The 26,360-nt window shown below is 42.7% G+C and overlaps 2 protein-coding genes across 4 annotated transcripts in view; one reads left to right on the forward strand and one right to left on the reverse strand.

Annotated features, from left to right (window-relative positions):
- Nucleotides 1-1,054: 1,054 nt before the first annotated feature.
- LOC119401488 (tetratricopeptide repeat protein 9C) lies at nt 1,055-5,986 on the reverse strand. Its single transcript, XM_037668332.2, has 4 exons — nt 5,536-5,986; nt 3,971-4,163; nt 2,234-2,419; nt 1,055-1,334 (listed from the first exon to the last, which is right to left on the reverse strand). The coding sequence occupies exons 1-4, from the start codon at nt 5,665-5,667 to the stop codon at nt 1,273-1,275; spliced, it is 573 nt and encodes a 190-aa protein (XP_037524260.1). The 5' UTR covers nt 5,668-5,986; the 3' UTR covers nt 1,055-1,272.
- Nucleotides 5,987-6,102: 116 nt separating this feature from the next.
- Nucleotides 6,103-26,360, forward strand: part of LOC119401487 (cingulin) — a 43,031-nt gene continuing 22,773 nt past the window's right edge. For 2 of the 3 annotated variants that reach the window (XR_005185447.2, XM_037668330.2), the window contains exons 1-12: nt 6,103-6,648; nt 7,283-7,360; nt 7,914-7,970; nt 8,035-8,168; nt 11,017-11,182; nt 13,813-13,899; nt 16,722-16,781; nt 16,982-17,058; nt 18,606-18,675; nt 20,271-20,354; nt 21,991-22,043; nt 25,473-25,539. Coding sequence is in view for 2 of the 3 variants with exons in the window: in XM_037668330.2 (XP_037524258.1) it covers nt 6,529-6,648; nt 7,283-7,360; nt 7,914-7,970; nt 8,035-8,168; nt 11,017-11,182; nt 13,813-13,899; nt 16,722-16,781; nt 16,982-17,058; nt 18,606-18,675; nt 20,271-20,354; nt 21,991-22,043; nt 25,473-25,539 (1,053 nt within the window). In the remaining variant the exon portion in view is untranslated. The remainder of the gene's footprint in view (nt 6,649-7,282; nt 7,361-7,913; nt 7,971-8,034; nt 8,169-11,016; nt 11,183-13,812; nt 13,900-16,721; nt 16,782-16,981; nt 17,059-18,605; nt 18,676-20,270; nt 20,355-21,990; nt 22,044-25,472; nt 25,540-26,360) is intronic. The other variant, XM_037668331.2, reaches the window with a different exon arrangement.

Genomic DNA, 26,360 nt, shown 5'->3' on the forward strand with positions numbered 1-26,360 from the left:
CAAATCAAACTTTCACGAGATTATTTTTGTCGAGATTAAAGTAGTGCCTTTGAATAGTGTTGTGCAAATATGATGGACTTTCAGTTCTTGACAAGGTGCGCCTGAAAGGGTTAACTCTTCTTTCGTCACCTTTCAAGAAACATGCTCCTATTGTGCACCGTTTAATTTACCTCTGGTTTTGTAAAGTGGAAGTGTGCTTGGTGTACTTTTCAGAGACTTTTCTTTTAGGTTCTGAATGTCACCTTCGTTACTCGCCATAATACACTCAAACCTCCATATAACGAACACGGATATAACAAAGTAAATGAAGAATAGTCTTGTCATAAATACAGTGTTACAAATAAACGTTTATAACGAATTTTCGGATATAACAATGTTATTTTCGTGACAGATGTGACTTTGTTATGACGAGGTTTGAGTGTATACGTCACATGGCAAAACGATGCACCATTTGCAGAGTTTGAAGAATATGCCAGATGCAATTAAATCGCACTCGAAATGGGAGTGGGAAAAGACTTGATACAATTATTTGACACACAGATGATGCGAGTGATTCTGTCCTGTACAAACAGAAAAAAAGCTGGAACTTTTGGGTACACAATGACATTACACACTGCCACACAAAGAAATTAAAATACCGAGCACAGAACTTGTACTTGCTTGACATTTTGCACAGAACTCATTGTACAGCCGTCAGCACGCTTAATACGGACGCTCGCTCCGCAGCGTGGCCTGAAACAGTTACGCGACGCCAGCGCCGCGTACCTTTGGGTTCTGTTGCCGAGATGTTACCAATACATGCAGACATACTATCCAAGTACAACAGCGCGCAGCACTTTGTGGCTGGAATCAGTCAAACCAGTCCAGGCCACGCTGCGGAGCGTTCATGTTAAGCGTGCTGACATCTGTACTCGTAGCACAAACACCAGCGTTGGTGTTGCCTTGATCTCTTGTGTGTGTGCACGGCTACATTCTTCTATCATGCATCGTTGCACACAGTGGTGTCAAAGTGGGAGGTGTGAAACCTAAAAGATTAAGAGAAGTTTGCAGTTTCGTGAAAAAAGTATTTATTGGTGTATACAGAGTAAATAACAACAACAGTAAACTTTATATAATGAGCAGGTGGAGATGTGTCTGGTCGCAGACATCTCCTCCAACGTTGAACAGTGGGCCGCCAAGTAGCCCAAGGACAAGCCATCAGTGAGATCGGCAAAACTTGGCGAGCATGGCTTTCTGTACACGCACTAGTTTTAATTTAACGGGCCCAGTGCATCACTTCTCGTTGGAAGATTCAGCTTCTGTGCAGAGCCGGAGGTACTTTTTCATCATGGCATCTAAGAAGCAAGAGGAACGATTACATAATTAGATCAAGATTTAATGAAGACATTGTACTTTGGCAGTAAATGGCAACTGAGATGCAACTGTGCATTTGGAGACTACTGTTGTTGCAACATGTGTGACGACCCTATGTGCACTACTGCAATGCGATTAGTCTCGCATTTTTAACCCTTTCCCTACAGAGCTGTTTGGCCCAGAACTATACAAAAATACAAATTTTCTTTTTATTCACCTATTTTATTCATGTGCCTTGAAACAACTCAAAGAACTATTTAAAGGTGTTTTATTCGCAAGATACAAGCAAAATATTTTTTTGGAAATATGCAAAGGGTTGGCTCCACAGCACTGCACCACAGAAAGTGCCCTAACCTCTCCAGTCTTTGATGCAGAAAATGGTGCTTTAAAATTTAAAAAATGCGCAGGGGCAGCGGAGCCTGTGGAAGAAAGCATTGGACGCGTCTGTGGAGATTTGCTAGCATCCATCAGCATAACCTTTGTTCCAATGGGTTTAGAGCATCAAAGCACATGCAATATTTTGCATTTTAAGAACTACGACTATACTAGAAACATAATTGCATATTTGAAATCAGTACAGAAATACACATAAGTTCACAATTCATAAAAATCGATGAAGAAATAATAAAAGGAAAGGATGCTTAAGTACGACGTCGCTATTATATAAAAAAAAAGGAAGTTACTTTTACGCGCCCCTACGACACGGTACGAGTGAGAGTGCGCACGAAGGCTCAAAAGCCTGCGACCCATGATGAAAGATCGTGGCAAAGAAGAGCTAAAAGAATGGCCACAATTCGTGAAATTCAATCTTACTTATTTGCTGGTAACATGCTCATGACAGCTCCGAAATGCATGGCGTCAAAAAGTCTGCCACACTCACCCGGTCCCTTGCGCATCCTCACGGCGTCGTTCAGGTAGAGCCGCGCAACTCTGTAGTTGCCCATGTTGTAGTGTGCTACGGCCTTGCGAAACACCGCCTTGACGTTGTTGGGCTGAAGACGCAAAGCACTGTTGCAGTACTGCACAACCCGGTCGTAGTCGCACTTTGGCTGTTTCAGCAGGCATGCTGTAAAGAAGAAAAAAAGTTGCAAGGGTCATGAACCACACAAGGCTTGACGAGACGACACATCCCGTGGATAGCAGGCACTGCTACGAACAGCTCAGCCAAATCTTGCAGTCATGCGTGGCAAGGAGTGTTTAGAAGGAGAGCGCAAAGATGCCATTTTCTCAGGCACTCTTTTCATAAAGAGGCCTGCGCTCACTCTGTTCGGAGCTGCCGGCACCCGCTGTTTGATGTCGAACAGCGGGTAGCGTGCTACTGGCTAATAGGCGGCATTAATCAAGAGTGGCGTTTGAATCGGACGTGCTTCTTGCCCTGAGGTGCTGGCACTGAGCTCCATAGTCAGCTATCATTACACAGTGAGCCACATTAGTGCACAGGAATCAACGGGACAGAGCGATCGTGTTTCGTCACGCACACTCGTCATAACGCGCGCCGACGTAACTTTTCCCTCCCCGTGCCATCCATGCCTGTGTTGCTTCCAGTGCACTCAAGACTCAAGAGAAAGCCCTTAAAGCATGCTACAAGCCCTCTCTTGTTCTTGACATATTCGAGGAATTTTTGTGACAATTGATTTGCAAGGCAATGGATATCTTGCATGTGACGTCATGGACGCAGCTTCTATATGTACTGGCACTCCACTACGATAGCTTTGATGTTAAACGAGTTGCGGTTAACCTGCTTCAATGCGATCACATCGCGACAGGGATACCTCTGTGTGTGAATAATGAAAGAACCTGTATGTGATGCTTTGACAAGATTAATGCGACATCGCAAATGTTGCGTCCCCCCATGCTGGAGCTCCAACGAAGCTGTTTCAGCGACATCAATGCAAGCCATCCATTAAAGGCCAACTCCGGCGATTTTTCGAGGTCGATGGATCTCAATGAAATTCGCTGGGTACGTTCATTTGCACGTTTCCGTCGTTTATGCCAAATTACAGGCTTGAGACATGCGCAGATTGTTTGCAAATGAATTTTAAAGATTGTCTGGAAACGCCCTCCTGGCTTCCCACAATTATTGGCAACATTGCGTCTGTGACGTCAGTATTGGGAAGGCGGCGGAAGTGACGCAGCCGAGGGCACCGCTAATTTCGGCGCTTCGGCCACTACAGCGAGCGTCTGCTGTGCACAAGGCGACAGACAGCGTTGGTTTGGCCGGCGCTTCGCTGGTCGTCCCGGCTGTCACAGTTTTCATACTCGGCGCCAGCGTGACCGGCATGCCTTGCACGACTTCCTGTTCGTTCGTAACAACATCTACGTCATACGTAGACAGCACACTCGGTTGGGTTTCGGTTTCGGTGTTGCGCTTTTTTGCCTATTTAAAATTATTCTTCAATTTGCCGAGTATTTCTGCTATCGGGCCCGTAACAGGAGCGTCTCAGGAACATAAAAGCACCATTACTTTGACATGGCCAAAAAATCGCCGGAGTTGGCCTTTAACTCCCGATACTGAGGTCATTCGATGATTACTTTGAATAGGTTCGTGACCCCTTTAATGGGCACACTGGACGTGCTTGCGAAGAGGTGGTTGTAGTGGAAGAGGAAAAAATTTTACCAGCGAGATTGTTGTAGCATTCAGCTTGCACCTTGTCCACCTCATCCTGAGTCTCTTTGTCCAGTCCCGGGCCACCTGGACCCAATTGAGGCATGTCGTATCGGGCCTGACAGGCCTTGAGGTGCAGCAGGCCCTGGTGGTACTTTCGGATGGCTGGCTTTATCTGTCCATCATTGTAGAGAGCGTTGCCTTCCTGTACATGTGAAAAAAAAAAAAAAAAGATTGTGTTTGACCTTTGGTACAATCTCTCTCACATGAGGTTTCATCACATGCCAGCAATGTAGATACAGAATTCTTTTCATGGCAGTGCACAGATTTGCCACACTGAACAGAAAAGGGGGGGGGGTGCAGGTGACGTGGTATTCAGCAAGTCCACATGGACTGTTTCAGCATGCTCAGATTGGCTCTACCTGAAGAGCCAGCAGACTGGCACCTATCGCGATTGCCAGATCCAATCCCTATGCAATCTAAATGGATAGTCAGCATAGTGGGCTATTGCAAAAAAAAACTCCACACCTTATACAACTGTCTTCCCAACAACACTGTACTCTGCTACGGAGCACAGCAGTGTTCTCCATCATATCAACCCTGAGCATTCTTAAAAAAAAAAATGTGCATAGTTCGGGTGCACATCAAGTCGCCCCAGGTGGTCAAAATTTCATCCAGAGTCCCTCACTACAGCATGCCTCATAACTGTATAATTAAATTTTGAGGGTTTGTGCTGAAAGCATGCTTGCTCTCTCATCAAAGCTAACCTACTGTCACATTTCACAGTGTTGGTTGTGTCATCACTATGAATAGATTACAAAGGAAAACAAAACAATGTCCTGTCTTTAGGTGTTCTACAAAAATTGGCAAGTCATGGTTGGGTGTGGTTAACGCACCAGCTGTGGCGAAGGATATTCAGGGGAAAAGCTGCACCTTAACAAGGCTTTGACACACTAGTATATATTGTACAGATGATGAAAGTCCGTGCATGCCAGAAATGGGGTGCGCGCTAACTCCAGATGGCCAGTCATCATATGCGGCGATATGAGCGAGATATATCCTCGCACCATGACGACACGATTTCATATCTACAGCTTATATGACTCAACAAGTACTAACCAACATGCAAGAAGGACAATTAAGTTTTCCGCGTTTTCAAAGACCTTCGTCACAACTTCAAACGAAGATTTATGGGCTTCCACCAAGTCTAGTGGTGGTTAGCACCAACTAGCGATTAACACCAACTGGTGCACCGAATGGTTAAACCCGACCAACGTTGAACCCGACTAACGCCCGCAAACGTGCAGATGAACTTCGAAAGGCTGTGCAGCGTACGTGATGGATCATTAACCCAAGAAAGCAAGCCTCCTTCGCAAATGTCAGCAATAGAAGCGATAGCAAATTCACGTTCAACCATACACTTGCTATAGGAACCCTCATGAGACAAACACAAAGAACACAAGACCCAGGGTCACTCCCGTTTTTGCTACCACGCAGTTTGCCTGCGCCATCTCTACAGACATTCAAATACCCCAAAGTAAACGGAGAGTAGTATTGATACCGGTATCGTTACTGACCTGTTTACAAATCTTGGCTTGCTCCAAGTTTTCAACGATTGTCTCAATGCTGGCACGCCTGACAGGCGGCTTGTTTGGCGTACGCGCTGGCATTTCAACCACCTTCTGAGCAAACATTATGGTCTCGGCCATGGTAGTCGATGCAGGCGCTGGACGTTTTACGTTGAATGGTCACTGCTAAGGCGCGCGCTGGCTCGACTGCTCAACACGTGTCAAGACGCGTGTACCCTTGTTTTTCTCCGAACACGAAGTGACAGCGGAGTTCTCGAATGTCCACCTGAACGGGTTTTTCTCAGAATCGCGTTGGATGGGTCAACGAAGCTCGCTGTCGATACAACCAAAGCGCGGGGACCGAAAGACGAGGTGGTAGTCTCCTTAACAAAGCCACTTAGCTGTCAACCAACATACACGCGCTATCCTCTAACTGCTCTAACCTCTAACTACACGCACGCGCTCACAACGCTTGCTTTTGTTAGCTTTCGAAGCGTTTTGATTGGTTGACAGCACGATTGACAGCAGAGTCCGGAAAACGAATACACGTCATGCATGCTTCCGGGGGACGTGAAAATCACTTCGGTACAGTCTAGCTTTGCTGTTAAAAAAATTTACGAAAGTTGACGGAACGTCGATTTCTTTCAATCACGCGTTACCAGCTGGGAACAAGAAGAAACAACAGAGGAAGAAATGAACAAATTTGAGGAGTTGCTGTAGTTGCCGGGCGACGGGGCTTTAAAAATGGCCGCTTGGTTTGTTTACATTTTGCGAGCTGCAACCTGTGATGGCTGAGCTTGAACGAGAGGGACGTGCTAGCTGAAATTCGGCTCTCGTGGTTAAGGTTAGATCAAATCAAAGTGGCCACGGAATGTGTTTTCTTAGCGTACGTGTCTTGAACCGCCGGAAAGGCAGCCTTTTCCCAGGAGACCGAAGAAACACCTGCCCGGCGGAGTCGTTGGCCTAGCCTGTTGGTGGCATGTGCGTCTCGGCGAGCGAAATATGAGCAACTCGGACGAAGATGCTTCCAAATCGGCGTCTAGTCGCGAAATTAGACACCTGACGCATTCGGTCGAAGACAGTATCGTCAGCAAAGTCAACGAGCTCTCATCCGCGCTCCTCGTGAGTTTCTTGCACGCATCTCGATTACGAATTATGCATTGACTGTCGATAAACGTTTCATGATTCTAGCGCCTTATCACGCCGCTGATTCTAATGAAACACAGCCGAGCCGATGGCGTGATTGCCTGTGTATTTTCTGAGCGGCTACTCAAAATTACACCATAAAAAATGTCGATTTAACGCAGTCAGAAGTCGAATTTTCTCGTGCATAGAATACCGTCAACCACGGGCTCTAAGCGCGCGAATGAGTTGGTTATTGGCAAACTGCGCTTCTTGAGCAATACTCGGCATGTTGAAGTTAAGTGAGGTCAAGTGCTACGCCGATGTACCAATAAATTGCACTCCAAACTCCATTGCCTATGTGATTGTCGTCCATGCAACCTCTGGATAGATTTGCCGAAAAGAAACCGTGCGTCACTGTGTACTGTACACCATGACTGTAAGCTACAAACGGTCACATTGCAGTCTTTGACTTTGCAGATTTAGGTATCTATTATTATTATTCTTTTTATTATCCTACGGGAATCGCAAGGCCTCTTCAGTACGTACAGCATTATGGTTTGCACTAATCCCGTTTATTTGAGCCCAGTTCTCGGAAAGTTAATTAAGGGTTTTGATTTCACCGTGCTTTCAGGACACGAGCACCAACATTCACTGCTTGAACAGCAAAATTCAAGCATACCGCCAGGAACAAAATGCTGCCGTTGAAGTGGTGAGTATGGTCACTTACTAAAATGACATTTGTTTATTTATTTCAGACATACTGCCAATCGCAACGGAGATTTTAGCAGGAAGGGCATACATACGTACATTTGAGCAAGAAAGGAATGTGCGTTAACTCTCACATCCCAACTTATGGTGGACGCGTGTTTGGCAATGTAAAGTGGGATTTTATCAAAAGAGCATGCAATCATAACAGTTCTGAACTCGGCGGTTCTTGATACCATAGAGTTCCTGATACCCCAAGTTTTCTTTACTGTCACACGTAAATGGGATCATTTCAGTGAACGTTCTTCTTTCCGTTCTGTACTATGAAAGCAAAGCTCACCTAACATGGATGACATAAAGCTGAACTACAAAGCTGAACTACAGCCTCATCACAGAAAGGGCTTTACAACTGTTTTTAGACTACTGTAACTGCCGTTAACTATTTCTTTAAATTGCGTGGGTGCTGCACAAGCATCTTTTGTCTCAGAAGTCAATCATATTCCTTAAAAATGATTTGAACCAGGTTATTCCATAAGCTTTGTATATGTTTTTTCCAGCTCAAAGAAAACGTTGACGTTTGCCTTAGGCATATTAGCAGTCGGGAGGCAACCACGGTAAGTGTTTGCCGTCTTTTCAATACAAATGTAATGATTGACTGTTTTGCTTATCGCCGCACAGCCACTGCAGTTGACGAGTGCACGGGACTCCCCTACAAACCCATGGCGCATGGTACGAGACAAAGAAACTACCATCCTTGAACTCGAGAGAAAGAATGACCACTTAAGGGCAAAGCTTGAGAGTGCGCAGGAAAAGTGAGTCGCAGCTGCGGATGTTTTACCCGTTTGATTCACTCGTTTTCCCTATCAACTGATTCATCTGTAAACCCGTTGCTGCATGGTTCAGTGTGAATTGTAGAAATGTAAGCACATTTTTATAAACATCATTATAGACAAATTATTCAAGCGAAGCTTGCTATGAGTTACAGATTTTCGTAGTGGTGGTCGTGCTGTGCATGAAAAACCTGGCACCAGTGAATGTACGAAAATGTGGTCGTCAAAAGTGCCCCGGTCACGCATGTTTGGTAGGCATCGTTCTCCAATTATTGATGCTCTCTCGATCGTGGACTTCTCTGCGGTTAGCCATTTCTGATGCGGCAATCTTGATCTTTTATTGAGGTGACTTACCACTTCATGTTGCTGCGCATTTCCTTGTAGCCCGGACATGAACACATGGTCGTCGTTGTTGCATGTAGCATCTGAAGTGCTGTGCTGCTAAGTACTTCGGCGAAGGTCCGATACCCGGCATGGAGGAAGGAAACAGTTAGGAGGGCACATTGCGCAATGCAATTGATAGAAATAAAGAAAAAAAAAAGTACGTCAGGCATGCACACGCCAAGCTTCGCTTGCCCCCATTTTCCCGTTAGGGCAAGGTGTGTTCCTATTTGTTGTGATCTTGGCATCACAGCATTAGAACAATGTGCCGGGTTGGAACCACCATCACGTTGACGCGACTTTGCTCGCCGCCTGACCTCATTTCGTAAGCTGTGTCATCATCACACGCTTCATGACCACTTCTTTTCACAACTCCTTGCAGTCTTCTTGCACTGTGACCGCGATGACAAAGTAAAATACGTAATGTGATTCTCATCTCTTTACACAAGATCGTTTATACCTCGCATGATATTTGATTGGATACCTTCACACATAGCAACTGAAGCTAAATTACCATCTTTTCAAACCTTGTTGCAAGGAAATGGTTTGAAGTGGCAGATTAGATATTACTTATTGTTATGATATGTATATATTAAAGGGACCGACAACTGGCCAGAACGGGTGATTAGATCATGGTGGAAATGAAAATGCCGTGAAATATAGTGACAGATTCCAGAATACTTTCCGCGATCTGAGTAGGATTTATATTTTGAAATCGCGTTTAAAAGTAACAAAAAACCGGTATGTCGCGCAGCCTAGCGCGAGCGCCATGAACCAGACGTATGCAGTCTTAAGCACTTTGTTGTACCTAGTCTAATGCTTTTACACGCACCAGAACGAGGGCTGAAAATTTGAATATGCATGTTATTGTCAATTCCCGTTTGTTTCTAAGGTAAAAGAAGTAAAGCATGAGATGCGGCGCTGCTTTCGTGGCTTCCAGTGAAACGGAGGCTGCGGCGCATGCGCGCGGCGTCCGGCGGCGTTTCCCGCGTAGCTTGACTCTCGTCTGCTCTCGTCGTATCGGACTTTTGAAGAGTAGCACGCGAGTTTGCGCTGCTGCTCGCAAAATGCCATCGACTTACTGTTCTGTGGAGGATTGCTACCACTTCATGAACAGCACTGCTGGTGTATCCTACCACTTGTTTCGTTTTTGAAGGCTTAGCTTGGCTTGGCTTGACTAAAATGTGATAAAGCGACCTGTGTACGGCCAAAGTACTTCTATAAGAAGCCAAAAACGCTATAACTATTATAAAATAATTTAATAAGCTAGAAAGCAGTAGTCGCGGCACCGCAGGCTTTGCAAACGTAACATTGCCTTTTCATACTTAGGGCATAACTTGTCACCACTGCTGGCGTATAATCGCTATCGCGCTCACCTCTCACTGTTTGCAGCATGTGATATTAAGACTGCATAATCGCTGCAGATCGAAAAACTCTGATTACAAATGTTTTACGGCGTTCTCCGCGTTACGACTCCGTGATTAGAAGCTCTGACCGGTAAGCTTCCCATTGCACTCAAGAAAACGGGTACCACGAAAGTTGGTTGTCGGTCCCTTTAACATATTTTATATCAAGTGCGTTATGATTAAGTATTACTGCATCGTACCCACTTTTCATGTATATTGCTTCTGTGTGCGTTCGTTTCAGGTATTTTTCAGGTTCATTTCAGGCATCTTTTGCATATGGACTTTGTGTTTCAGTTGTATTTCATGTTTCTGCCCTGTAAAAGTGTATTATATTTCACACTTTCCTGCAAAACATTTATTAGTAGTTGTATTTCAAGCACTAATGCCTCCCCCCCCATGCTATACCCTCGCACGGGATTCCATGGGGGCATTGAAGTAGCCAGGTGGGGGCTTCAACCCCTCCTGAAATGTTTCAATTTTGCATGTGTGTATATATGCACACATACAAACAAATACACGAACATACATAAAGATTGGTTGCACCCACTCCCCGACCCAAAAAAAATGTATAGCTACACCCCTCCCTTAAGGGAATTGTAAGTAAATAAATAACTAAACGTGAACACATTGTGCTAGGCAAATGTGGTTAGTTGGGCAGCAAAGCAGCTATTTGGGCGAGTTGGTTGAACTTCATCATAAAACAGCACACACACACAAATTCAAAAAAAGGAGGAAGAACTGACAGCACAAGCGCTGACTATCAAATTAAATTTTTATTCAGCACACACATATATATATACACACATGATCATCACCTGATCCTTCCTTCTTCTTTTGTATTTGTGTATGTGCGCTATTTTATGATGTAGTTGGGCAGGTTGGCAGCTTTATGTGGGGGAATGCAGTCTTGGAGAGTTAGTTCATATAACACAGTCGTCGAATTAAGTCTTCACACGATGCAGATCATCTGTGTTGCCTGCCTCACTACTGAATCACTGGCAAATCAACCTTGATGCTGGAATTGTTGTGCCTCTCGTCACCAGGCTGAAGGAGAAGTCAGACGAGCTGTTGACTTCGTCGAGGCTGCTCTCGGAGAAGTCACAGGAAGCGTTGCTGCTCCAAGACAGCCTCGTCATAGCGGAAAGAAGACTAGCTGAAAGCCAACGAGAAGTTGAGAGGGCAGCGCTGCGTCTCCGGCACGTTGAAGAGGTCGGTGTCTTGGTTTACATGCTATCAACTGGGCCTTTTATTATGCACTGGAAAAGTGGAATGCACTCATAGTCATAGCCCAGTCATAGTCATAGCTCCCCCCCCCCCCCCCGCCTGGAGAAGGGCGCAAATTTTAGGCACCACGAAAGTAAGACAAGAGTCTTGCTGAAAACAACGTCTTGTTGTCTTACTTTCGTGGTATCTAAAGTTTGCGCCTTTCCTTTCAAGATGCACCAAGTATTTCTTAAAATTTTGTGCACTTTAAAGAAAGGCTGGAAAAAAAATTAAACAGGGCGGTTATCTTAGCATATATAAAATAATCCGGCATTTCTGCACAAGTGCTGCAACTTTTGTATAGAAGATTTTTCGCTAGAGTTACTAATTAAAAAATAATTAAATCATTTTGCTAGAATCACTAATGAAAAATTTAATTAAGCAGTCTTTTTCAATTACCGAGCTTTGCGGATTGAAAAAAAAAAATATTCTGCCTTGCTGTGTACAGCTCAGAACAACACTGGGCCAATTCAACACACATAGCGCATAAGTTTTTAACAAATATTTGGTGCAAATTAGCTGAAACACCCTGTATATATAGGCATGACAATGCACGGGGGGGGGGGGGGATAGTATCAGACTTACTGTTGCAACATGAAATCCTGGTTATGTTCAGGAATATAGTAACGCTGTTCTTATGTTTGTTAAGGGACCATGTAAAAAAAACACACAACTTGTCAGTACGCCCGCTGTCAGAATTTATGACATCACAAGTTGGTGTGATTTACATCAACTTGACATCGCCTCCTGTGTTTTTTTTTGCACGTTTTCTGTTATACACGGTTTGTTCTCTCTGCCACAAGAGTGGTGTTTTTGGTGTTGAAAAAAAAACTGCATTTTTCTTTAGTGCCGCTTTAAAACTTTGGCTAGTGCCAGTTTAGCCTCGGGAATTGAGTTGAAGTGAATCAAGGTGGTATTTGTCATGAATTCTTGCAGGAGTGGGTGCAGAGGCTAAAGGCTACATGCCTGACAAGAGGCCTCTGCTCCTAATTACAGTATGGCATGCAGGCTGTTGAACATCACGGTCTGACAAAATATATGACAAGTGTATTTTCTGATATTACACAATAACACAACAAAAATTAGCATATTCTTGTTCCACAATGTGTAATCTCCTACCAATCCAGACAGATATCTGTCAGAGGCATTAGTGGTTAAGGAAGGAAAACAGTGACTGGCCAATGACTGGCAGCAAGTTTCTCTAAATGCATCTGACTGACATCTTGGAAGTAATACACATACTTTTGCTTCCAGTGTCTGCAGTTCGTGTCACGTCGGCGTAATTTTTTCTCGAACACTTACACGTAAGCCAACATTATCTTTAGCAGCGACCAAATTTGTAGCGACATGACATCACAAGCAATTGGTCATAACAATTGCTGAATTAAAAAAAATAATGTCGCATTTCAGTGCGTGAGTACTGTTACGACAGGCATTATGATTGTCTATAAATGCATGAAATCTACGTAATTTGATGCCAAGGTTCTGGAGACGAAATTTAAAGCAAATGGCAGTGTCAGAATAAACTATAGTGTATTTTACAGCCATTAATTTTAATTGCAACTTATAGGGGTACTTACACCATTTTTCGGAGGTGAGTTTACTCTGCCATACAAATCTCCTGTATTGTGTGTCAGAGATGGCTCTGAGCAAGTGTGAAGCTCAGCAAACGCTGGTAAGGTATTTTATTTTGATATTAAAGTCATTTTTCTCATGGTGCACCTACCAACGTTGGCACTAGCTTGACGTCAGGCTACAGTACAGATTCTGGTGAGTTAACGACGCAGCTGTCTGGTTAGTTGTGATGACGTCAGGTACCAGAGCTTCCAAAAGGGCCGATCGTGCATCACGAAAACATTCAAAATGGCCACTTCTCCATCACCACTGTGCGGAACTGCTGCGGAAATGTCATGACATCTTTCACGGGCATGTGACGAGAAGCGGATACCGTGTTGTGACGTCAGAGTACAGTAGGAACCAAAACTAGCTTTTAAAAACATACTGTAATTACTTTTTTTAAGGTGCACTCACGGTTAGCAGTACATTTTCTAGGCTCTTGAAGGCTTGGCCCTTCATTTGACGCAGGAAAACGACAACTTTCGTGTCAGTACCCCTTTAAATAATTGCGTAGTTATTGTACAGTCAGGTCACATTTCTTCATGAACCGAATTCAAGGACCCACTCAAATTACATGCGGTAGTTATCTGCTGGGAGTGAGCATTCCTATAAATGTAAAAAATAAAAGAAATTTCTGCCGAAACGTCCTATGCCATTCGTCTCGTTAAACACGGTACTGCCTTCCCCAAACCGATCGTGTGTAGCAAAGTATTTCAACAAGGAGTGATGTAAAGGAACTCTTGGCTACAAGAATGTTTAATTTACCATTATCCCAGTTTTCGCGGTGTCTGCCTCGCCAACAGTGCACAGGAATGGCAGAAGTGAGCCACATCGCCAAGTGGGAACGCCATGTCACAAAGGGTTAAAATTGACCCTGTCCATCTGACCAGCGTGTGAGAGTGCTTTTTGAAATATGCAAAATAGGCATTTGTGCAATAAACTGACCAACCTGTGCGCAGGATTCCGAGAAGCAGACGACACGAATGAAAAACGAGATTGCTCGCTTGGAACGTGAACTCCTCAACGAGAGAGAAAGGCATTCATCGGTGAGTTTGCATAAACGCTTGTTGAGGCCTATTTTTATCGTGCATCTAGTTGAGTGCAGTGAAATGATAGAAGAAATTGCGGAAATGTCTGACCTTTACACCATTAAACTTTCCTCTTTCTCACAAAAGTGGGTTTTGCCATATATTTTTTTTGTGTGGAGCTTCTGGCTCAGAGGTCAAGACATTTGTCAAGCATGTGCTCCTCATTTCTAGTGTAGCTCCAGCAGCAACCAGGAGGGCAAGAGAGAATAAGTCATTTTGCGTTTTGTACAGAATACTATCCCTAGACGTCTCGTTGCCAGTTGCGAACCAAAGCACATGACTTTCACATTCTAAAAGAGCATCTCGATCTTTATGCTGTGCTACTGTAAGCTGTATTGTCATCTATGAGGTGACCAGTAGGGCGTGAAAAGACAAGTACATTCACCAGCATGCTTGCTCACACCTATACCTAGTTTCAAGGGAGTTGCTATCGTTAGATGTCACCGATGCAGTCCAAAGTGTGCTACTCGCACATTCTGAACTGGTGTACTTACCTCTGTACTTAATTAGCCTGCTTGTCCTACAATACCAGCCATTATAATGCAAGTCATAACACAAGGAGGTATCGTCAAGATAGGTAGGTTCAAAGTTATCCATAAAGACAGTATAATGGGTGGTTGTAGTTCTCTGTGGCAGGTTGTTCCAGTGTACTGTTAAGTAAAATAAATATGACTGTGGAACGTGATGATACAGAAATTTAGGTGGTTCAGATGAAGAACAGCATTTATTTATTTAGTCGTCAATTTTACCTTCAGGGCCATTTGGCATTGCGGGGAGTGTAGATTGTCATATGAAGTAATTGAAAAGAAACCAGCCACGTAGTTATAATTCATAAAAATAAGGTTCCTGATTATACAATGCTAGCTAGGGCATAACTGAACCTGTGGTTATCATTAGCAGTAACAGCTTCAGCAGATAGTTGGTTTCACTCCACAGATGTACCAGGCAAGAATTACTTGTAGAACATTGGTAAATTGGATATTGTAATACATAGTACCTGTACACTTTGTGATGGTGATTAACGTGGTGGGACACGGACTGTGGACGAAGGAGTAGTTGTTTATGTAGAAAACAATGCTAGTACACAACTTTTGAAACAGCGTAAAACGTGAAACTTTTCTTCGAGGTGCTAAAATAGGAAATACGGGAAAAGCTCTCACGGTCAAGATGTTCACAGTTCTGTCATAATCAGGAAATTTAGGTGGTGCCCTGTGTTCGCAGTCATGCGCAAGGGCAGCGGAACGTAGGGCGTATGATGAAGAAGGCTGGTATGTTAGTTGCGAAAAGTAGTTAAGCTCATGGTAAGGCATGTATTAATTTGTGTTTGATTCAAGAAGTCTTTATGTTCTGCACTAACACTTGGGATGGGAAACATGCTGAAGGGTGCTCCTGCAAATCAATTTTCGCGGCGTTAATATGTACCGATGTGCACAGTACATGAGTGAAATGCGACGATGCCTAAATTCAAATGCAGTCTCAGAAACGAACCCACGAGTTTGTTGGATTCGTGAGTGTCGAAAGTTAAAGTGTGTGAATTTCAGCCTGGAGAAGTAGGTTTAATATTTGGGGCTATTGGTATAGACTTCTTGGAATTAGTACACTTTAGGACTTGAAAAGGTAAAGGAGTACAACCACAAGTTGTACTCCTTTACAAGTTGTACTCCTGTAAAAGGTGTTTCAAAAGTTGCAGAAGCTCTGCCACACTCTTATTGCATGTAAAATGATTGCACTTATTAAGTGCGAAGGTGTGGAGCTGGTTATAAAATATTTTATTTGAATACTAGTGTACTACAGTTGCCTACAGATACTACTATGCTAGCAGGGGCAGTTGGGCAAGTTGGTGCAAATTTATGTTTGAAAAAAAGCACGAAAAAACCGCAACGCACAGCATGAAAGAGACAGGACGACGCGCTACTAGCAACTGAAGTTTTAATCAATCAAGATAGACACACACATTACAAAAAAGGCCTGTGGGTGCCAGCCTTTGTTTAAGGAAAAATGTATTTTGTTTTCAAACTGAGATCAGAGGACTCCAGAAATTGCTGAAGCTGCCTATATCATGAAATCGGGTGTTTCATGCATAAGCTGTTCTTTGGTAGCGCTATCAAGCCACGAGGTAAAATACTTTGATGTCACTTAATCTGGTGGGCCTAAATGTGCCTGGCGATTTTTCATATGCATACTCATTCTGCGGTTGCGTGATTCTTAATCTTGATTTTTTTTTTGTTATGTGTGTGTATATCTTTCTACGCTTTTGATTAAAACTTTACTTGCTAGTAGCGCGTCATTGTGTCTCCATCGTGCCCGTGTGTTGTGGTTTCTTCGCGCTTTTTTCAAACATGAAGATACTATTATGTTGTCGGACCTGGGACCATCAACATTATGATGATGGCGTGACGCATGGAGATTCAGTAAGAAAGTGTGATGACATTGCTCATAATTAACTAAATTAACACTATGTTTTAGTGTGTCTATACTTGATGTTTGCACGCAAAAGCCCCACAGGAATGGCACAAGCCAGCGCGCCATCCTGTCACAATGCAACAACCTCCTCTATACCAGAACCAGGACTAGTTCATAGAAGCAAGTATTGCAGCAAATGATCTGTTGTGCTTTTCTGGTGCTGTCTAGTATATTTCTTTTATTAGTGCTTAGACGGCCTGAACCTTCTTCGTTCAGTGCAAGAAAAAAGACAAGTCAGAAAGGTCGTGTGAGGTCTGTTTGAAAAGTTTATTAATTGCTGTACTTAACATTGAAGACTTGTGCTCCGTTGTTTGCAGAGTCTGCAGGGTTTGCAGCAGGAGTTGAAGCAGGTGCACCTTGAGTCAAGTTCGTGGCAAGTAAGTCAGTACTGAAGCACGTTAATATGTTACTACTAATGCACTGTAATTAATGCGGCAATAGAAGGTGCTGGCCCTTGACTTTACGCTGTGTTTCAACAGTGTAAACATGAAGATCGCCAGCTTCAAATGAAACGTCTTTGGTGCGGTGCATCAGGTATCTAATGGCTTCTTTCACTTTTCTTTTTTTTTTATTCCAGGAACGTTACATGCGTGAAAAGCAGAAGACGTCTCAGTTGTCTGAAGAGATAGCCCAGTCGAGAATACAGCGTCAAAGGTGGGCAGAAAGAGTAGATGTGATGGCTTACACGGGCCGAGTCTTCATGTGGCATGGGTCTTGTCTATTAACCGCTTCAGTCGTGAATTATGATGGACTTTCTGCAGATGTGTAAACTTCACACAACGTAATTCTAAGGTACTCTATATTGCCTTCCACGCTTTCGAAAATTTATCACTTAAAGGTTGTCAACTTTGCATTGCACAAATTTTTGAGGAAACTGTATGGGTAGGAATGAATAAAACCACCCTAATAGCACATTTAGGAACTCGTGAGTATGAAATAAACTTTTCAAGCTTACCGCTCGTGCTGAATCGGGTGAAGAGTGTGCCAAAATCTGATGGAAAAAGCATACAGTGCGTGCAAGTGGAGTGGTTCGTCTGGAACACGGGTATGTGCTGGCAGTATACGAATACCATGAAAACAAAAACCAAAACCGCTTTCTAGAACATCCACACGGTTGCACTAAAAGTCTGAAAACAATCGATTCAATGATTTTGATCTAAAAAATTGGAACATGGTGAAGAAAATAGTGGGACATACGAGTCCCACTGTCCCACAAAGGGTTAAGCAGTTATTGTATATACACTGTCATGTGGTTGTGATTTTGAAGGATGCAGCTGACACACCGGTAAAAAGTGAGCCCCTTATTGTGCGAACCTGTGCCTGGCAAAACGCAACACTCACAGCACAAGAATAGTGGTCAGCATGGTCGCCAGCCATTGAGAATGTGATCTACAGCTCTGCACATTGGCCTTTTATGCACGAGTCCTGGCACATTCCAGCATGACCGCTGGCTCTTGCATGCATTCCAGAATATACAGCACTCTCCACATCTTGCGCATAATTTTATTAGATCAGAAGCATTTGAGAATGTTCCCAAACGTTCACGTGCCTTGCGTCAGGCAAAACGTGTAACGTAACATGTGTAACAGTTTTGGTTGTTGAAACCCGGTCGCATTGAAAACACGAAAACAAGTATGTGTGTAGATACACATCACGTCTTTCTGCCCTCCTCCTCATCATCATCATTCAACGCTCTCATTGTAACAGGATGGCTAGGTGGGCTAGTTGGTAATACATATTCATGGAAAACTTATGGTTCAAATAGACGGATGCAGGACGAAAAAGGTAAAGACACAGAGCAAGCGCTCACTCAAACTGAAACTTTACTGGACGTGTGAAAATGCATATATACAAAAAAAAGCACATTGCCCATGTCAAAATGAGGTACAACAAGGCAACATCCAAGGCACGTGTTTACAAATGATTAATAAAATTTAATTCCTTGCCATGTAGTAATAGCGATGATTGGCTTACACGAAGTGCAGAATTCTTTGTGATACGATAGGCCTCTGAGATTCTCGAGCCTCTGTGACTTGGTAATGAGAAGCTTTTAAATGTTACCAGTGGAACCATCTTTTTTAATGAGATCATTAATGGCATCATCAAAGTGTGATACTGACTTCTATTTTCATTTCACTTTTGGCAAGTGTTCATTGCTGCATGTCTTGGTAGTACTCGCCGATATTCTTTACTTTTCACAGGTTTCAAAAACCAGATGGTGCCAGGAGTGAAGACGATACTGACAATCTGGAGAAGGGAAACAACCTAGTGGTGAGCGCACAATCGATTAATTAATTAATCGATTGAATTATCAATTAGTTATCAGAAATAACCCGCACACACCAAGGGACTCATTTGGTAAGGAGAGCACATGGTACAGCTACGACTGCTCAGCCAATGCTATGCCACCGCTATTAAAATGAGTCAATGACCCCTGCTTTTCTAAACTGCTATTCTAAACATCACCAAGGATAGAACGGTAATAGCACAGTACTGTGCTGTAATTGTAATATGCTTGTTTTTTTTATGGCAACTGCAAATAATCTACTTAACAACAACACGGTCGCTACTTTATTCTATGCTGCAGCAGATGTCAGTAACGGTTCTTCAAGAATTGCCTCTGCACAAAAAATTGATGTTCTGCATGCAGCTGAGTGCAATTGTGTGGGTTGTTATAAATCACGAAGTTGATGTACTCGTTGCTTACCTGAACTGGTTGTCCAGGCATGCACATAAAAAAGTGATTTGTCACAAGTGTTTCAGTTCTGTGTGTTTTGTATATAGTTTGAACAGGTTTTTAAAGATAAAACATCGGGGATAAAAGCTCTGCTTTTTCAGGTGAATTTCTGAAAGACATGGAAATTACTCGCATAATTATTTGGAGCATCAAGATGTTTAACTAAAAGGACTCAATTGTAGAATTGTCCTCTTTAGGACATGTGCTGCGAGTGCAAAATAAAAAAGCTGACCAGTAGTCAAATTATCTGAACATAGTGACAGTCGTACGTCTAATGTAACGAATAATAGTAATCTCAAGTTCTAAGACTTGAGGTTAGTAGGATTGATAGGCGGGCGAGTTCGAACTCATCCATCTTTGCGCAGCGCACGAAATTGACAAGGCAATTGTCCCGTCCTCTTCTCTTGTGTGCCTTGTCAATTTCGTGCGCTGCGCAAAGATGGACTTGAGGTTAGTTTTATGTCGTAAGACTTAAGGTTAGTCTTGTGTCTTTAGAGTACCCATTAAGTCTGAATACTAGTGTTCTTTGTAGTGTTCTTTGAGACCAAAACGAGAAAATTGTAGTCTTGGGGTCCTTAGCATTCAGAGAACATTCAGGTTTAATGGCCCTTATCACCAAGAGATTAGATTGATTGTCAGTATACAGAGTTCCCAAGACTTTATGCAAACGCCAGAGCTCAAAGTACTGAGTTCCTTTGCATAATTCGAGTCACCAAACTTGTGGTCTGGTGAACCGCGCTTATTGACAACTGGAAACATTTGTGCAGTGAGTGATGTCCGGCATGAGATTGCTCTGGAGCTGGTCAACCGCGCAACGTCCGAGGTTTTGTTGCGGCAAAATCATTCCAAATGCTCTCTGCATTCCTTAGTTATTCACCCTGTAGACAGTGGCACCTGCCTTTGCCCCTTGTTGTATTTGAACAGAACAATTTGAAATAGTGAGTTCTCAAACAATTCTTAAGTTCCATAGCAAGGACTGTTCACGTTGTATTTGAAGTTGCGACCACTCGCACACTTATAGTATCTTATAGGTTAACTATGTGTGCAACTTGTTGTTGCCTAATGCTTTTCTTGTTTCTTATTGCCCATTTCACCTTGTCATATTCCTTTTATCTTTCATGTTGCAAAGCAGAGTCCGGAGTTGGAGGATATGAAGACGAAGTATGATGATCTCAAGAAGGAATTGACCCAGCTAAAGCGAAAAGTTGCTCAGGTCTTGTAGTCATCCTGCTATATGCTTTAGTTCTGCTTTTTTTGTCACTTACTTTTATAGCAATACCTTTTTAAGTTTACATGTTGCACATATCACACAGTGGGTAAATTTTCATGATCCACAGCATGGAGGGAGAAGCTTTTGACTTGTCTAGAGTTGTGCAGCTTACAGTTAGCTTGGCAAGTTCATGGTGGTCCTCAAAACCCTTTGCATGTGCAACTGCTATTTTCAAGGCCTTAGAAACCTAATTTCATGAAGCGCACAAAAATTCTTGGATTTTGCATTTGGTTATGCCCAGTAGATTTTATTTGTGTATCTTACCACAAAATTGATGCGAGCCAAAAGCCTGATTATCATCTTTGAGGTAGGGAACTATCTTTTTTTTTCTGTGCTGGCTGGTGGCAGCTATGCAAAAAAAAAAAAAAGAAAGCTTATTGAGCGCCTGTATTATTCTCTTTGAGATTTAATAAAATACATTTACATGCGTGTGTAGGTTTCCTCTCTAGCTTCACTCTCGCGTTTGTGAGCTCGACTTGCACGCACATTAACAAAACTCATGCTCATTATTAGGGATGGGTGAATAGTGAATTTGAGGTTCGAAGCGAATCCGAAGCGAATAGTGATTTGGTCGAATAATTTCGAATCGAATAGTTCAAATAGTATTTACCGCATATTATTAAGAAAAATTTGCATTTTTGTCATGACCCTTGCACAATATTTTTTAGGATTGGAATTAGGTATGGAGTGAATATCACTTTTTTGTTTGAAATGAAGCAGCCTTGAATAGTAGCAAGATTTGAATAGGGTGCATGTTATAAGTGGACGTTGCAATTTAAAAATCGCTATACTTAGCGCATATAAGCCCATATAACATGCTTTTAAACTTAAAAAAAAAAAAAAAAAAGTACTTTTAACCTTGAAGTGTGGCTTCGCGGCAGTGCAGATTTCCCTTGGCTGGGTTGTTTCACGGCACAGCAACCAGACGCTGCAGTGAAACCACCTTTACAGGGGGTTATGTGCGGTCAAATGCATACATATATTCGTTCATTTCGAATACGTCAAAATTTCGAATAACCCAGATTCGTATCGAAGCGAATTTGATTACTGTAATATTGGTTCGAATATTCGAAACGCCGGAATGTTCGCCCATCCCTACGAGTCATTATCGTTCAGCTCAGGTTTTCAGCAGTTTACTTGTTCAGTTTTGTAAGCACGTAACATGAACATGATAATGTATTATGTGTTACGTATGTATCACTTGGTTAGTAAACAGTGCGTGATACTATAGGATCCTTATGTACATAATTAAGATCTCTCATTACTGCCTGATCACCTAACAAGCATTGTATTCTTGAAGTGTTCAAGAAATTTGTTATGTACTGAATTTAGCGAATGAGGCATAGTGTTCAGAAAGATCGTCATAGAGGGTCCTGGCTCAAAGCACCTGTTGAAAATAAGCATGCAAATCTCACACCTTCGTGTCTGTATTACTAAGAAAATGGCTTTTGAAATGTCTTCAAGGGAATAAATGCAGTGCGTGTAGGACTCTGCTCATTGCATGTTGTAACTGTTGTTTCTTTGTAAATATATTTTCTCGGTAACAATGTTCTAATATTCTGTCCTGGGCAACTTGCAGAATGGAAGTGCTCAAGATTTCTCAGGGATAGCCAGTCCTGAGGAGTTTAACAGGTACTTGCTTTTTGTTTAGGTGTGGTTTGATATTGCAGTGACATTATGTTAATTAAGAAGAAGTGTTGCATAGAGCCTAAGTTTGATTTTTCTGCCCAAATGTGAGGTGTACTTGTTAGGGAACTGGTAAACTGATTTGGACAAACTTTTTAAATTTAAGAGAGAGCGTTGTACATTGCTGACTATAGGAAGGGGAATTCTTGATCAGGAACATATAGTTTTAAAAAGTAACTGCTATAAATTGCAAAATTTTGAAACAAATTTACGCACTTTAATGCGTGCAACTCTAACTTTTCACCCAATTAAAAATATTGCAATTCTCTGAGTGGTATTTTATGAGTGGTATATGTGAGGTAGAAAAAAATTTTACATACATGTTTGAAGCTTACGTGAACAGCTTACAATTTTGCAACTTGTGTGAAACTTTTACGATTTTATGATGGTTTTGAAAATGAGTGGAATAATGTTTCAGAGCAGAGTGTAATAAATTAATTTTTGCCTGCCCTAAGTGTCTCAGCTAGTGGGTGCAACTTACAGAATTGTGTCAAAAAAGGGAATTCAGGAAATTGAAATTCGGCCTTTATTTTTGTTTGTAAAAAATTGGCTTTTTTAGCCCGTAAAAATGTGCTGGAAAATGCATCAGCGTTTCCACTTGAGTTTCCCAAAGGCACCTCTGTTGCAGTTCATGATAGGCTTGACAAGTACATTAATACATTTTTTTTAAAGCACTCCTATGCTCGGGGACAACTTTCTGTGGCAATGAAGGGAGAGCTACGGGGGCGGAGCGTCTGCACATGTACTGCTACGCGAAGTAGTCCGGTTTGGCGAGTGTCTCGTAACGCCGTGGAAAGTGATGGCTAGCGTTGCATTTCGACGCAAACGCTGCTTAGTGTCTAAGGTACAGGTAAAAGGCGCGACTTTTTCAAGCATGCAAAAACGCAAAGTGACAACGTATAAAGTAAAAGAAATACAGATATCTCGCTTTTGTGCGCTGCGTTCCATCTCAAAAAGCTACATGTAGAAAATGAAGGAGTATTTTATATATCTCACGCAGAAAATACGGACGCAATTGTGGGACTACATTCATTAGCGGTAGGATACGTGCATTGTGGCTCTGTAGCTTTCCCTTCATTGCCGCAGAAAGTTGTCCCCGAGTATAGTTCAAGTATTTCTACTCAGCAGACATGACTCTTCCAGTGCCTGAACTTAATTAGTAATAGTAAGTGGTTATTTATTTGGGAAAATACATGCAAATTGAGGGAAGGGAAAGGAAAATTCTCTGCTGCTGATCGCTTCATACCTGTCTAGCTCGATCAGCTGACACCTGAATGGTGGCCATGAGTGGATGAGGGAAAAGGGAAGTGCAAGGAGAGTGGGAGAGGAGGACTATTTACATATGTACACAGATAATTGTAATGGCACATTGTACATGGAAGGACGTAATGCCTCTTAGTTCACTTGTGAAGTGACCTCCTTGAAAGAGAGAGTTTACTGTGGCAGAAAAGCTGAGAGCTCAGCCTGAATCAATTTTCTGGCCTGCTACTTAGTGTAGGAAAGGGGAGGGGGTGGGAAAGAGAGAAGGTAGATGGTGTTGACGATGACGAGGAGGAGGGTGGTGATAAAGCAAAACCTTGAATGTCCAGAAACTATTTACAGTCTCTTGTTGAGTTCTGTCTCACGCAAAAACTTGTTCAGCATTTTCAGAATATCGCGCTGATGACGAGGTGGGGGTCCCAACAGAACTTTTTCTGAAACTTGTTGTTTTGTAGATTTCAACAAGACGGTGGCCATCGAATTTCTTTGCATGATATATCATGGGCAGACGTGCAAGAGGTGTTCTGTAGTCTCAGGCGCGCCACATATCTTGCAATTCAGACTGTCCGCACAGCCGATAAGGTGTAGGTAACGACGAGTGAACGCCACACCTAGTCGTAATCTGTGTAGTAGGCTTGTACTGCACTTTTTCATGCTTGGCAGTATTTTGACATGCACGTGTGGGTCGAGTTCGTGAAGATGGCGGTGACGATCACTTGGTAAGGACGAATATGCTGCAGTAGTTTCGCGGAGGAGTGTATATACAGCTGAGAATACAGCAGCAGTACCCTGACCTACATGTCACATGGTGGGGGAAGGGAGTTTGTCACATGGCCCGGCACACTAGCACTGTTATGCCACAGAGGGCAACAAAGTGGCGAGACTGGAGTCACAAGGAAGTCACATAGATTGTCATAAGCAGCATTTTGTGCATAAGATGGATGTTGTGACTGTAAAGGAACCCTTGCACTGTCAGTCGGCAGCCTGTGAGCGCGGTAGCAGTTCCATAGTTGCTCCCGCGGTGCTCCATAAGTGTGCACTGCAGGAGCAAATGTTTGAGGGTCCCCACTTCACCACTTGAGGGTCCCCACTTGAGGGCCCCGCTGAAGTGGGTCCCCACTTGAGGGTCCCCACTTCAGCGGCCTACACAAAAGCTATCGTCATCATAAATGGGTATGTGCCACAGAAATTGGGTAAATCCCACTTCTCACCACTGGTCCACTAAAAATGAGGAAGAAAAGTATTGTCATCGAATGGGTAGGTGCCACTGTGCGGCTTATCAGAAAACCATCATTATCATAAATGGGTATGTGCCACAGAAATTGGTAGGTGGTACTACCAGAATAACCACCTAGGCGTAGCCCCGGCCAAACCTAGCTAATACCAAGTTCAGCATAGCCACACAAAGTTTAACGTCGATATAGCCAAGCTCAACCTAGCCACACCACCTCGATATAGCCAAGTTCTACTGAGTTCGACCTAGCTACAACCAAGTTCTGCCTAGCTACAACTAGAATAAGCAGCCTGTAGAGATATGAGAGGTGTGAACGCCTGGTTGCAGCGCGAGGTTCTGACTCGGGAGTTTGGACATTTGTGACTGTCTGTGCTTTAACTTGAACCTCTATGTGCTGAGAATCAATGTAGAAACAACCTAGCATCACCTAGCTAAAACCTAGCGACGACCTATAAGCAACCTAGGAACAACCTGCATCACCTAAGGCCTAGAAACAACCTAGAAGCAACCAGATTAGCCTTAAGATTTCATCCAGTTTCGCTCTTTCAAGCCTTGCACAGCTTAGTGCAAGCTTCGCCAATTTTTTTGCTGCAACTTTAATTTCTCAATACAAATGTTGAAATATGACTGAATAAATGTTGATTAATTTAGCTATATGGATCGACGCTGCACATAGTGTGGAAAGTAATCTCGGCTTCTTCAGGTAATTCACCGGAACAAGCTAAATTCAATTGCATCATATGTTCGACACAATTAAAAGAAAGGCCTGTTTGAATTGTTATAACAAAACCAGCTGGTATGCTAAAGTTAAAAATGAGTTACTATAGTTGCTTAGTCATGCTTACATTAAAGTAGCGTATTGATGTTCTGCTTGCCCACAGGTTGATCTTGGAGAAGCGGGACATTGAAGAGGTGTGCCTGAGTTTCGATCGCAAGTTTCAAAAGCAGGTGCGTTTATATCCTTGGCCAACGGTTTGTGGAAATCAAACGCCCTCGCACACTATCCTGAGAATGTAGACAACAATGAGCAAAATTAACACTGCAAGAAGTGAATGTATGACAATTACTGAAATAAAAAGCTAACTGTCATTGACCCTGTGGTCATAGCAATTTTCTAAGACAAAAAAAAAAAGAGTAGTTCTTTGGGTAGGTTCCCCGGTGGCAAATTGTTTTATAACCACTTTCATCGTTCTTGATTTTATGATTATCCCTTTGCGACATGTATTATGATTGATTGTCTATAAATGTGCGAAATTTATATAATTTGATGCCAGCGTTCTGGAAACAAGATTTAAAACAAGTGGCAGTAAGCATTCCTAAAATACATAAAAAAGATATTTTGAAATTCCTGCAGAATTGTCCCACGTACGATGTCTCAGCGAACATGCTACTTCCTTCACCGAAGCGGTTCTGTGTCGCAAAATTTTTCCACCAGAAGTGATATAAAGGAACAGGCAACAAGAATGCTTAATTTTGCTTAATTTAACATTAGATCAGTGTTTGCGGTTCCTTCTTTGCCAATAGCACACAGAAATGGGGAAAGTAAGTCGCATCTCCAAATGAGGATGCCGTGTCGCAAAGGCTTATTAAACGTTAATTAAAATGACAAATGACGTCCCCTGTTCTTTGCTTGGCTTCGTTAACGATTGCCTGCTTATGGTAGTGTCTAAAAAAATGGACTCCTCGATCTGCTACCCTCACTCACAGTGTAGAAGTGAACATAGTGAATACTCTTGTTCACAATCTAGAAGTATTCTTCAGCGGCTGTT

The sequence above is a fragment of the Rhipicephalus sanguineus genome, chromosome 8 (genome assembly GCF_013339695.2).
Source record: "Rhipicephalus sanguineus isolate Rsan-2018 chromosome 8, BIME_Rsan_1.4, whole genome shotgun sequence".
NCBI classification, from domain to species: domain Eukaryota; kingdom Metazoa; phylum Arthropoda; class Arachnida; order Ixodida; family Ixodidae; genus Rhipicephalus; species Rhipicephalus sanguineus.

Coding starts and splice junctions, on each gene's coding strand:
- LOC119401488 (XM_037668332.2), bottom strand. CDS start 5,667: ATGGCCGAGACCATAATGTTTGCTCAGAAGGTGGTTGAAATGCCAGCG. Junction 4,164..5,535: donor AAGCCAAGATTTGTAAACAG/GTCAGTAACGAT, acceptor TCACATGTACAG/GAAGGCAACGCTCTCTACAA. Junction 1,335..2,233: donor GAGGATGCGCAAGGGACCGG/GTGAGTGTGGCA, acceptor CTTGCTTCTTAG/ATGCCATGATGAAAAAGTAC.